We start from the raw sequence: 12,975 nt of genomic DNA, 5'->3' as shown, positions 1-12,975 counted from the left end.
GGTCTAAATAAGGAAAAGCAGGCAAATTTCTGTGTTGCATCATAAAATAAGTAACAAGTTTTGATCTTCTAATCCTAGCATAATTAGTCTATTACGATCTTATTCAGTACTTTGGAACATCTTAACAAAATTTAGTCAACCTGTTTACTAAAGGGACAGAGTTTTCAGTCAATCTGTAAAATGCCCAAGTGAATCATATTTTACACATACACGTCTACAACAAAAATGCTTGTGAAAAGAACATCTTAGTGTTGTCTGTCTTGCATCGAAGAATTCCCAACGATAATGTAAATGAAAAAAGAATGATTCTGTTTGATGCTACAAAAAATGAAAACAAAACAAAATGCTGATACCATATATTAAAATTGACAAGAGTAACACATATAAAAACAGACCGTTACCTTGTTCTGGGAAGGCATCCATCATTACATAAAGGAACAATGTGTCTGCACTTTAGAAAGAAATGGTTTGATGTCATGTGTCTTTTTAACAGTACAAATATTGCAAAATATAAACAGTGTCTCAGAATATTATAACTCCTATTTTCTTTAGGCGTGCGACATGAGTGTAAAGTGTCATTGATCAGCTGTCAACTATTTTCATGATGACTATGATTTTTGAAAAAATTGCTTTGGATTACATAACAATGAACTATTTGTTGTTATACCTATTTCCATATAATGGCATCGGGTGGACTTCCATCCTTCTTTTTTATCTGCTTTGTTTTGACATATCCAAATCTTCATGGGTAATCTTGTAGTTTTCAGAAATGTACATGAACATTGCCTCAATGATTATTACACTGTCCTAAAAGATGGTAGCCAATTCTCTTGTCACACTCAGTTGTATAAGCCAGCTAATTGTATAAGCCAACTAATGAGGGCAGAATAAGTTGGCCAGGCTGAAGCCACAAATTTGTTTGTCAAAGTTTATCATACAGTTACAAAAAATGCAAGCAAATCTTTAATACATATTTGTATTCATCCATCTATTAATTGTATACACTTATTTATGTGTAAAGAATTGTATATATGAATAAGGAATTATTTATTGTATTCAATTTTCTATCCATGATGGATGCACATGAATTGTTGTTAATATGCTCTTGAACCACCGAAGGTGTTTGGGGTTTTTATAGTAATAAAAAATGTTCAACAGTATAACACAGACCAGTGCCTCTTTAAGCCTTTCAGAGGAGATTAGACAATTTAAAGGGTATATAGTTACCAAAAACATGAAATATTTAAATGAACAATGAGTATGGTTTTAGGCCAATTTTAGCAATATTCCAGCAATATCATGGCGGGGGACATCAGAAATGGGCTATATTAAAAATGACAAAAAAGAAGATAGCACTTCTGAAGGAATTGCCTTACATAAGAAACATAGTGACCAAACATTGCAGAAAGTTCCTTGATAATTGCTCCATTGTGAAGACAATCACTCCATAGTTGGGACAAGTCACTTTTTTAAGACAACAGCACTCTTCAGTTTGTGTTTTCCTGACAGTTTCTTTCTTAAAAGTTCTCTTTCCTGCTCAAGTTTCTTTTCTTCTTTGGCTTTAATATTTTTCAGTATTTTGTCCCTTAATTCCTTTTCTTGACACATCAGTTCCTCTTGCTTTCTTTTCTTTACTTCAGCTTTTATCATTTCCTCCTCTAGTTTCCTTTTCCGTTCCATTTCCACTTGCCTCTGTCTCTCACATTCAACTTCTTTTTCCCTCCTCTTGAGATCCTCCTTAAATTTATCCTCCTGTATAAAAGAAAGCATTATATTAATTTACCTTTGTCAAATGTCTCTAAATTTCTTTAAAGCAGAGCTCAGGGCTCAGTTAACCTTCAGCAGATAACATCATCAAACCATACAAACCCAAATTATCTGAACATTTTGTGTCATACTTAATCGTCTATACTAATACTTAATACAGATTATTACAATCTGTTTGAAACAATAAAATGACAAAATTGCAACATATCTAAGTAAACTAAACAAACATAATAAAAGCAACGTAACAATTATGTATTGGTATTTACCCTAGCCTACAGTCTACTTCCTTCTCCACCCTTTCCAGGGCCTTCTTCCTCAAGCACAAACCCATAGATTGTTTCCACTTGATATCTCTTGATTCATTTTCCTTTTGTGATTATTTGATGTGATAGAGTACCTAATGCTCAAATTAATTTTATCTATTGTACATAGTTTGTCAGGCTTGCAATGACTGAACTTTGGAGTCATGTCAACACATATACAGGAAGACAAGTTCTTTACCATTGTGTATATCTAGTAGTGGATATTATCTAAAGTACTGTCGGAAATGCTAGAAAAATGTTTTTTAACCTTAATACTTTGATAAAGGTGATAAATGTACTCTGTTGTTAATATATCAACTCGCCTATAGTGTACCTAATTTTTATTTCAATCGATTTAACATTTCCATGCATTTAAAGGACAGTTTACAGGAGAGAATTTGATACCAAAACAACAACTCAAGATTTTTTCAGAGTTTAACATGAGAAATCTGAAAAAGTCTTTAAATTTATGCTAATAATACATGTGGTGCAAAATAAAAATTAACGTTTTTCTTAAAAAATAAAATGTTGAATGTTTGTGTTACTTGACTTAATTATTGTTTCTTCATTGAAAGACAAATTAATATAAATGTTAAGTCTTAATAAATACGTTTCCCGTCATGCATGCACATCTTTATCACAGCGTTCACTATGGCCAACTATTTGCAGTCAATTGTTGCAAAGGTTTATAAGTTTTATGTGCTTGAGAAAGACAGAGGTAAACCTGTCATTAGTTTAGAAAGGGTTCATTACAGAACTTGTAGAGCTGTTGGTATGTCTGACCAACAAGCTTACAATACTGTAAACAAATCAGACAAGACAGGGACAGTCTCAAAAGCAAAACTGGGAAGCTATACCAGTGACTTCGTTAAATCTTTGCCAATGTTCACAACTGGATTACATTGACCGAATTACATCCATATTTTTGCAAAGAAATATACTAATGACATGCAAAACATTTATGAAAATCGTTGTACATTTCTACAATCAATCAATAAAATAACACAAGTGATGGGATTCTTTCTCATGCACAATAATTCGTATGTTTATTTCAAAACACACACACACACACACACAAACACACACATATATATATATATATAGGTGTTGTTGGTGTGCGAAATGTGGATATCACATGATCCCTTACATAACCAATACGTATACCATACGTACACATATTCAACATTATGAAGAAAAAGATGTATTGAGATGACCCCTCACCCGAGCTTGGGCTCAGGTGTCAATTTCACCTGTCGATACCGTGCATGCTGATGACATAACACAGGCAGTTAATGTTTGTATCAAATAACGTTCCACTACCCCTTATTTTTCTAAGTTTTTGATATTTTCATATGTAAAACACATTTTAGGGCATGTCTCAAACTTTATTACCTTGGTCTACATTAGGTAGATGTTTCTTAAAGTGATATTTGTTATTTAAGTAACTGTAATATCTCTGATTTTACATAAAAGTCAAAAAGCATTTTTCCAGCATTTCCGACAGTACTTTAGTCTATATATATACTGTCATATGTTTATGATGGCTTTATATTATACTGACTGTAGAAAGTTAGTGAGTGCTATTAGCAATATGACAGCAATATCACAGGGATATGACTGAGCTTCATGGGCATATCTCAAGAGGAGAGTACATTTCATCATAGAAAAGGCTATGGCAATGAAGAAAGTCCAGAAACTGCTGACACCAGGCACAGGATGTCTCGTGATGATTTAGCACTTAGTATGAAAGTGAATGACAAAGGTCGTTGCAATGAATTTGGTACAATGAATGGATTATGAATGATCTATTATCATCAAAGAAGGCAAAGACTGCCTCATATGCTGGAAACGCTATGGCCTCTGAGGTCTTAGATCTCCACTGACTATATTATGGTGTGCTTTTGAGGCAATTACAAGATGGTGTGGGCAGCTGAGAAAAATGTAGACAATGCCATGGCCACAATCCATGAGTATTCATTTATCAACTCCTTCATCATCCAGAATCCCATCTATTCCCCAACATGAAGAAAGCTCTGGCTGGAAATCATTTTATTTTGAACAGATGTCACAGCAGTAATGAAGAAATATTTTGATGGCCAAGATAAGGACTTACATGAAACTGAGCAATATAATCCAAGCAACATCAATGTGAAGAGCAGGGGAGTGTTGAAAGGGTTTGAAACACTATGTTAATGCTTTTTGGTAAAGTCATGTAAATCTCAGAACATATCTATCACCCCTTATATCAACATCCATAATTTTGAAAATTAACACACTAACTTGTACATAAAATGTTTGTCAAATAGCTAAATTGAAACATATTTGAAAAATATTTATCTGCAACAGTATAAGTTTGATGTATTAACAACAATGATAATAATTCCTCGAGTACTACCTTTAACACTTGATTGCCTTATTTCCTTAAACTTGTTTCTGAATCACAGGTTTACCTTGAATAAAAAAATCAAAAACCCATCATCTTGTATTGTCCTTTTTCCAAGTGGTCTTCCCAAGCAGTTTGCGTGGAGGAACTTCATTGTTGACAATACTTCAAAATTCCAATGAATATGTCCCTCTGATGCTTAATTACTGAATCCCACACAGGCTTGGTGTGTACCCCCAAATAGATCAAGAAAACAACCATACAATTCACAAATCTAGACATTCACTGATAAGACAAATAGACCAGCATTTGGTTATCTCGGCAACATTCGAGAACATGCTGCTGTATTTTAATATTATAGTGGACTATGATTTAATTTCTAGTTAACAATACTTCTGATGACATCACTGGTGACAACACTTTCAGTTAACTGTATGTAATGATGATGTCATGATGACATCTCTTCTGGTTAATATCTCACCCATTCAATGAAAACCAAGTTACATCCCCGATTGGACATACACCCGTTGACACTATCTTAGTCATAGTCTACCATTTAAGGCATAAGACTCAACTATATGCAACAAGAGAAACTTCAAGAATCACAACAATCAACCTCAGGTCCACGTTTAATGTAGACAGATAGAAGCAACAAAACCCTTTCCACACACAAAGCAGAGTAGATGGTACAACTGTGACTATATCATGAGTATATATACACCTGGAAAAAAGTATCGCAACACCAGAATCAATTGCTAAAATATAAAATATTGTTACACAGACTGATGCACGGTTTACAGATATGATATTGTTGGTGTATATGGCTCACCCTACATGATCACAATGGATATTCGCGCTGCATTTGCTGCAGATGCAACCCGTTGAATACGTGGACTATTGTTGTTCTGAAAAGCAAGTTTGCGCCATTCATCATTACAACGTGTTATCATCACACCAAAGCACTGGAGCAGACAATAACTGATGAAATGGGTCCCCCTCAGTTGTCAAATGCTAAAAGATGGCAGATAATTGGCATGAGAAATGCTGGAATGTCTTTGAGACAAATTGCTATCCAAGTTGGTCATCATCCTTCCACAATCAGTAGGTTGGTACGAAAACACCAGCAAACAGCAGATGTAAGGGACAGGCACCGCTCAAGTAGACCCCGGTGCACATCTGCAAGAGAAGATGCAGTTCTGAGGAGACATGTACACCGTAATCCATTTGCTACAAGTACGGTGTTGAAAAGGGACTGGTTGCCCAATCGGCAATTTCCCACAGGATGGTCAGAAACCGGTTGAAAGGTGTGGGATATCGTGCTAGATGACCAATAAGACGACCCCTGTTAACAGATGGACACAAAGCCGCACGTTTAGCTTGGTGTACAGCACGTCGTGGCTGGAACCTGGCATCCTGGAGAAAGGTTCACTGGTCTGATGAAAGTCGTTTTCTTCTGTACATGGTCGATGGCAGAGCACATGTATGGCGTCATAGAAACACGGCATATGCACAGAGGAACATTCTGGAGCAGGTTCCATTTGGTGGCGGGTCGATTATGGTGTGGGGTTGTCTGTCTTACGACTGTAAGCTTCAGCTTGTCACTGTGAGGGGTAATCTTACTTGCCAAAGATACCAGAGGGAGATCTTGGAGAGGGTTGTTGTGCCACACTTTGACAATCACCCTATTCTCACAAGGCCAGTGTACATGGATGACAACGCTAGGCCCCACAGAAGTCGGGCAGTGACGGATTTCTTACGCCAGGAAGCAATCACAACGTTACCATGGCCAGCACGAAGTCCAGATCTCAATCCAATTGAGCATGTTTGGGACATTTTAGGACGCCGTGTGCATGAGAGGGTTCCACCAGTTCAGAATCTTGCAGACTTGGAACTTACTCTCCACCAGTAGCGGAACAGACTACCTCGAAGACAGAAACAGCGTCTGGTGCACTCTGTGAGAGAGCGTCTTCAATCGGTCGTCCTGGCGGGAGGTGGAAACACTCGATACTGACATTATCACATGTTTTGGTAAATCTCTTTCGTGCCCTAGGATGAGATATTCATTACACATGTGTGAACCCATGTACTGTCTTGCTAACCCCATACTTTCCCAGTGTACGTTTTACCCCAATTTACCCCAGTATTTGTAACAGTAATTAAATCGTTGAACTAAATATCAACTGGGCATTAATGTCGTCATTTTTTATTCAAATACACACTCTTTTAACAATGCATTACCATTTGCATCAATTGGCAGCATTCTGTTCCCATACTATGCAGTGAAATGTCATTGTTCATGAAAAAGGAAGGTGTTGCAATACTTTTTTCAAGGTGTATATTTGTTTCAGCAGAATTACAGCTGTACGATGTGTTTGAAGATGCCCACTGGCAAGCTGACATGATCTGTTCAATTAAGACTGTCTTCCATGATGCTAAGGATGATGGAATGGTTCTTATCTAATCTGGACAGACTGACCAATAAGTAGGTGACTGCACATGAGGTGAGGTGAAATTGGGTTTAACGTCTTGCTTGAGAATATTTCGCTCATATGACGCGACGTGCATGCGTGTGTTTGTGTATGTGCGGCTGCTTGTACTAGCCCAGACTGAAGCTGGTTTTATAGTGCTAGCCCGCTGAGATACCATGCCGCAGTGAAGCATGAATACCCAACTCAGACACATTATACTGACTCCGAGCCGACCAGTCCTTGTTGTACCCATTAATGCCGAACGCCAGGCAGTGACCAACAAGTACCATATTTTAACGTATTTTGGTATGACGCGGTCGGGGATCGAACCCGCGACCTTCCGCTCTCCAGGCAGAGGCTCTAACCACTACACCACAGAGGCAGTCGACTGCACATGAAATCGGACAGCTTAAAGTGTTTTTTTTATCCACACTGCCCCTGTATTTTTAGATAGAACCCTTCTTGGGCTGTTCCTGACTTGAAATCCATTGTCAGCGGTGTCCAATACGAAGTCCGTCCATCCTGTGTAAAAGATCACGCCAGGGAAGGGATAGTGAAAAGCCATTGTCCAAGAGACCCATTGCAGACTTTTGATTCTTCACAAGGAATTCTGGTAACGCTCTGATGATCACCCTGGATGGATTTTTCAGGAATGCAACTCATCTAACATCCAGAAAGAGTTTCTTCTTCCATGAGTTTACATGGATGGTGTAATAATGCCGATAAAACAACTGACAAATCTCATTTCATAGTTATTCATTGTTTTGGGATATTCTCTAGTTCAAAAGAATGTAACATGCTGGTATGAACAGGATCCTCCACAATATGTATCCCTTGCTGGGAATGAAAAGATGGTAATGCTGAGCGATACCCTTCAATAGTTCCATGCAGAAGATGTAAATTGTTTCTGTATAAGAAAGATGTACAACAAAATCTGCAATCATAAGCACTGTTATAAGTCCATTGGCTGTTCCTGATCTGATTCTCCACTACTGGAACTGATCCTATTTGAATTCATATAAAGCAGATGTTTTACCTCAGAGTGATTGCATAACAGCTAAGGAAACTCTTTCTGAAACTCCTGTTGAGGCGAGTTGTCGCTGGATATTCTACGTACATGTATATGGAGCTGTTGTAGATTGCGATGGAACCTGTTTGACTTCGACAATCTGAGAAGTGTAGGCCACTGAGGAAGATGTAACAGCTGGTCTACAAGTAGAGACAGTATGTCTTGGAACCATGATCATGTTGGCCATGCTGGTGCATCGTCATGTGAAGGTTCCTGATCCTGGTAAGGACTTATGGGATGTGTGCTCTTGGTGGAAAGGCATAGGCAATCATTCCCTCCAAAGATATCAACATAGCATTCACTGCATAAGTCGGCAACTGATTGTTAAGCGATATCGCGAACAGATCTATGTGAGGTTGTTCCCATTTGATCGCTATCAGCCTGAAGGCATCCGGATGAAGCGTCCACTCTGTTGTTACAATTTTGTCCAGGCGTGATAACGTGTCTGCAAAAATGTTGATCTTCCCTGGCCAAAATGTGGCAATCCAGACTGTCCACTAGGTCCAAAAGTTCTCTCGTGAGTTCCATGAGGACTTGCGTCATTGTCCATGACATCTAGTAGTGACAATTCCTCAGGATTAATGCCAAGTGCTGGATGGCTAGTAAGACCGCTCTCATCTTCAAGCTGTTGATATGGATTGATGAATCTAACTTCCAAAGACCTCATTTTGTCATGTCTTCCAGATGACCTTCCATCCTGGGAGTGAGGCATCCATGAGATTTTGATCTGGTAACGGCATCCTGATTGGAGTCCCATGTGTGACGTTGTCAGGGTTTATCCACCATGAAAGGTAGTGGGGAACATTACCACTTCGCCAACAGATAGCACCAATTACCAATTAATGCTATTCAAAGTCTCTTGCACAGTTGATTTCAAAGGCGCAGCCAGTGGATGGCGACAGGACAGATTTGGGTAAGTAACATTGAGTGGGATCTGTGTCACGACATAATGCTCTAAAATAACCCATTCATCAAGTCATTTCAAGCATTCATTTTTTACCAACATGCGGTTGTCGTTATATATGTTTACAAAATACAGCCAATTTGTTGTATTGATTGTCCTGATACAGCAATTCATTTCTTATTCTTAACCAAACAAGCATTTGACTTTTGGTTACTTGAGCTAAACATACATCATACCTTAATCCTGTTGAAAAGCTCTGCTAACAAATGAAGTGACTCTAGTTTCCTCTTAGCCAGCAGCAATTTGCGTTCCTCCACGTCAATCTTCAGTTTCATGCGTTCCTCTTCCTCACAACGTCTTCTTTTCAAGTGCCTGTCTCGCCTTTGTTCTTCTCTTTCTTTTCTCCTTTCCTCTCTTATCTCCAACCTCTCCTGTTTTCTTCTTTCCCTTTCTTGTTCTTCATGGATTTTCTTTTGTCTTAAAGAGTAAAACAAAAACAGTAAGCATATATTCAAAATGAAGACTTTGGCAGAATTAAATGTCAGCATCTAAAGCTAACCGTATCGTCAACATCATTATTCTCATATCACATTTCCAATGTGTTAATAGCTCTCAAAAGGATTTGTATGCAATTTGGATGTAACCATTTCCCAATATCATAATGATAATTGATCAATTATCATATAATGTATAAGAGCCATCTATAAGGTGAATTATTTTGTAACTAGAATTAAATATATATATAACATTTAAATTATAGCACCAATCCATTCTTATCATAAAAAAATATTTTATTCTATGATATTATTGAAAGAAACTAATAAGTGGAATTGTAACCAATAATGAACTGCATTTCCTGATCTTGACATGGCACAGATCAGAAGTACATGTGGACCTAAAAAGTGACCAGAGATAGTGAAATCAGTTTGCTTTGTTTGTACATCTATTAAGGCTGGTGAAGGCTGTTCAGTTAAACAAAGCCTAGTAAATTAGGCATAGTGAATTAGCCATTTAATTACAGAAAATAAGACTCCCTGTGTCTGGCTTCTTTGAGTACTAAAAATATACAGGTTTTCTATGGTCATCACTTTAGTGTCGCACTATGTCAGCACATGAAATAGCATTATGTGATGGAGTTCAACACAACTAAAGACTGTATAAACAGTGGAAGGCAAATATGTTTTATTGCAAATCTATGGATTATGTTTGCACTGGTGATGCTTTACACATGGTGTATATAAACTCACATTGGTTTTCTGCCAATGGCAAGTCCATCATGACAACACTTGAGGAAACGACCACCTTCCTATACACACCTACCATCATAAGGTAGCCTACCACGATTCCCAACGGTTTATCCTCACTGTGCAGGCAGCCTTTAGAGAATTAGGATTAGTGATGTTGTTATAAGAAAAGGGATCGTCTCATGAACTAAACTCAGGGCCTAGGAGAGATTCCAAACTGATATATTGTCAGACTGATGTCAACTCACCAATTATTCAATTATTCAATTAATGTCACTGAATAAAACTCATGTTGTTAACAGCTATATATTACACAGGAAAATGAGTTAATGAGTTCTAGAGTTCATTCCTAATACGCAAGGTGGTCGTAACCTTGTCTATCAAGGTTATAAGCTCAGAATACGGAAGAGACGCAACACCAGTGTACATTGGAGATGTTGCAAGGCAGGCTATCCCGCAACCATCAAGCGGGTGCCAGGACCACAAATCATGTTGAAAGCTGGCATGCAAGACTTAGCAAAATTGGCCAGAACTATCCCAATATATCGATGATGAAATCATATGTAAGAAGACTCTACTTGCAAACGGTGTGAAAACCTTGACTGAATTTGCTGATTCTACAGCTGCATAACAAAAGTCTGTTACATTCCCAAATTTAAGCTCAATGTTTCACATATCATTCCATCGTTCGGGTATGTTTGTTGTAAACTTATCAATTAGTATTGGTATGATACACCTAACACGCAAACATCATGTAGCCATTTGAAATAAAGTGAAAATGTATATTATAGTTACACATACATTGTTTTTATCTATCCTACCCATTTCAAGAGGATTTTCCATGCAGTACCAGGAATGGAAGTAAGTAGGCTCAAGCGCCATTTTGTACTTTTACCATGTTAACAATCATAATGTATTACTGCAATGAAACTAGTAACTAGTTTCAGTTATCAAAATGACAGTTTTATGAATTGCTCTAATCTAATTCGAGAATAATTTCCGAAATAGTAACAATACATGCCTAACCATTAACATTTAGGCATAGATTCACTTTACACCAAATATTCCATGGAAATAAGACCGAGTTCTGTTCTAAATAATGAATACTGTAAAATGAGAAATTTTCCCGCCTTTAAAATTTTGCGACCTTGATACCGCATCCGTTTCTGCGACGTGTTATTTTAACGAGAGGCACCCATCAAAAATAACAACTCAAACTGCCACTACGCCAGAAATCACTTGTCATCTTTGATGTTTTCACTGTGCACCGATGCGAGTTATTCCTCAACTTGTTAAAACAACGTAACTTCCAGGTCAAGTTCGTCCCGGCTGGCTGCACCGGCGAGACAGCCATGAAAGCTCAGTTCACGCAGTGGTACGCTGACAGCGTGACAAAGAACTTGAAGGACAAGACCGACAAACATGTTGATATAAGGATTAATGTAATGAAGCCGATCCATGCTCGATGGGTAGTGTCCAGACCATTGTGCGTGGCTGGCGAGCATCCGGGCTCCTCGACAAACTGTCTGCAGGCAGTGACTGAGTGAATCGTTGAGAAGACAGTATTGATAATATTCTAATAAAGGATAGTGCTTAGAGACAATACGTTTTAAGTATGCTGCATTGTTTTTAAATATGGTATAATATGGAATAAAGTTTTAAAAAAACACATAAATTTGTTGCGGTTTCTGCGTCTTAAAACTTTTGCGAGGTTAGGACAAGCGCAAAGTTGGTAAAAATATCCTGCTCGCAAAATTTTCTTGTTTTACAGTATCTTGTTTTCAAGGCTTCTGTTAATCAGAAAGCATGGCTAGATGGCGATATTGGACAGTAGTTGAATGTGGTAAAAAAATTAGCCTCAGAGAGTCGGGAATGGCTTGGAAGAATGTGCAACAGATCATGGCTTCAAAATTCAAATGTACTGCTTCCATTCATGGTATGATAAAGCTCTAACAGAAATACAAGGCAACTGGTAGTGTAACTGATCATAAAAGATCTGGCAGGCCCCGATGTACAACAAGGCGTGAAGACAAAATGATATGAAGATTGTGCCTGAGAGACAGGTTTGTGACTGAACATTTTAAGAGGTCGACCCGAGGTATTTTAGGCCGACGCATCAGTCATATGTCTGTGTCATGGGGTCTACATGAATTTGCCCTCAAATGCTACGTACCAAGCCGGAAACCATTTTTGCACAGACGTCAACGGAAAAAGAGTCTTGTGTGGGCCAAGGCCCATAAGCATTTTGGTGTGCAGGATTGGAACCATGTCATATTCTCAGACGAATCAATATTTAGATGCTTCGCTAATACACGTCGAATGCAATTTTGGCATTTTTCAACTAAAACGTCATTACTGCTCTCAGCACATGTTAAATCACCCACCCCTAGTCCATGTGTGGCGCCTCATGTCACCTAATGGCCTTGGTATCCTGAAAAAGGTACCTGGTACCCTTACAGTTTGAGGTACCAGCAAATAATCATAAATAATATCAAGCAACACTGTGAATGTCTCGTTTTCCCTCAAAAGAAATTTGTATTTGCGCAAGATACATAATTCGAAATGCACACGACATTTTTGGGCTACCCAAGGGTACCACTGCTTGACTGGTCTGGAAATTCTCCTGACATGAGCCTAATTGAGTCCCTCTGGAATATCATTGGTAAAAAAAGGGTTCACTACCGAATCGTCGACCTTCTAAAGCGTGTCAAAACAAAATGGCAAGGGAGGAGCCGACAGTCTCTACGCACCACTGACTTGTTACAATGGGATTAAAATGTTGTAACATGGGTTATGCAGAAAACAGGAACGACAAATAAGTGGATTCAGCATTTAGTC

General features: G+C 38.1%; 1 protein-coding gene across 1 annotated transcript; it reads right to left on the bottom strand.

Annotated features, from left to right (window-relative positions):
* Positions 1 to 344: 344 nt before the first annotated feature.
* LOC124279331 (A-kinase anchor protein 17A-like) lies at positions 345 to 9,456 on the bottom strand. The gene is made up of 2 exons (XM_046715146.1): positions 9,130 to 9,456; positions 345 to 1,752 (listed from the first exon to the last, which is right to left on the bottom strand). The coding sequence occupies exons 1-2, from the start codon at positions 9,439 to 9,441 to the stop codon at positions 1,462 to 1,464; spliced, it is 603 nt and encodes a 200-aa protein (XP_046571102.1). The 5' UTR covers positions 9,442 to 9,456; the 3' UTR covers positions 345 to 1,461.
* Between the last annotated feature and the right edge of the window lie 3,519 nt (positions 9,457 to 12,975).

The sequence above is a fragment of the Haliotis rubra genome, unplaced genomic scaffold (assembly GCF_003918875.1).
Source record: "Haliotis rubra isolate DU_JTF1 unplaced genomic scaffold, ASM391887v1 Scf1069, whole genome shotgun sequence".
Taxonomy (NCBI): Eukaryota; Metazoa; Mollusca; class Gastropoda; order Lepetellida; family Haliotidae; genus Haliotis; species Haliotis rubra.
The sequence above is the reverse complement of the archived record's forward strand: the minus strand, read 5'-3'. Positions and strand labels throughout refer to the sequence as shown.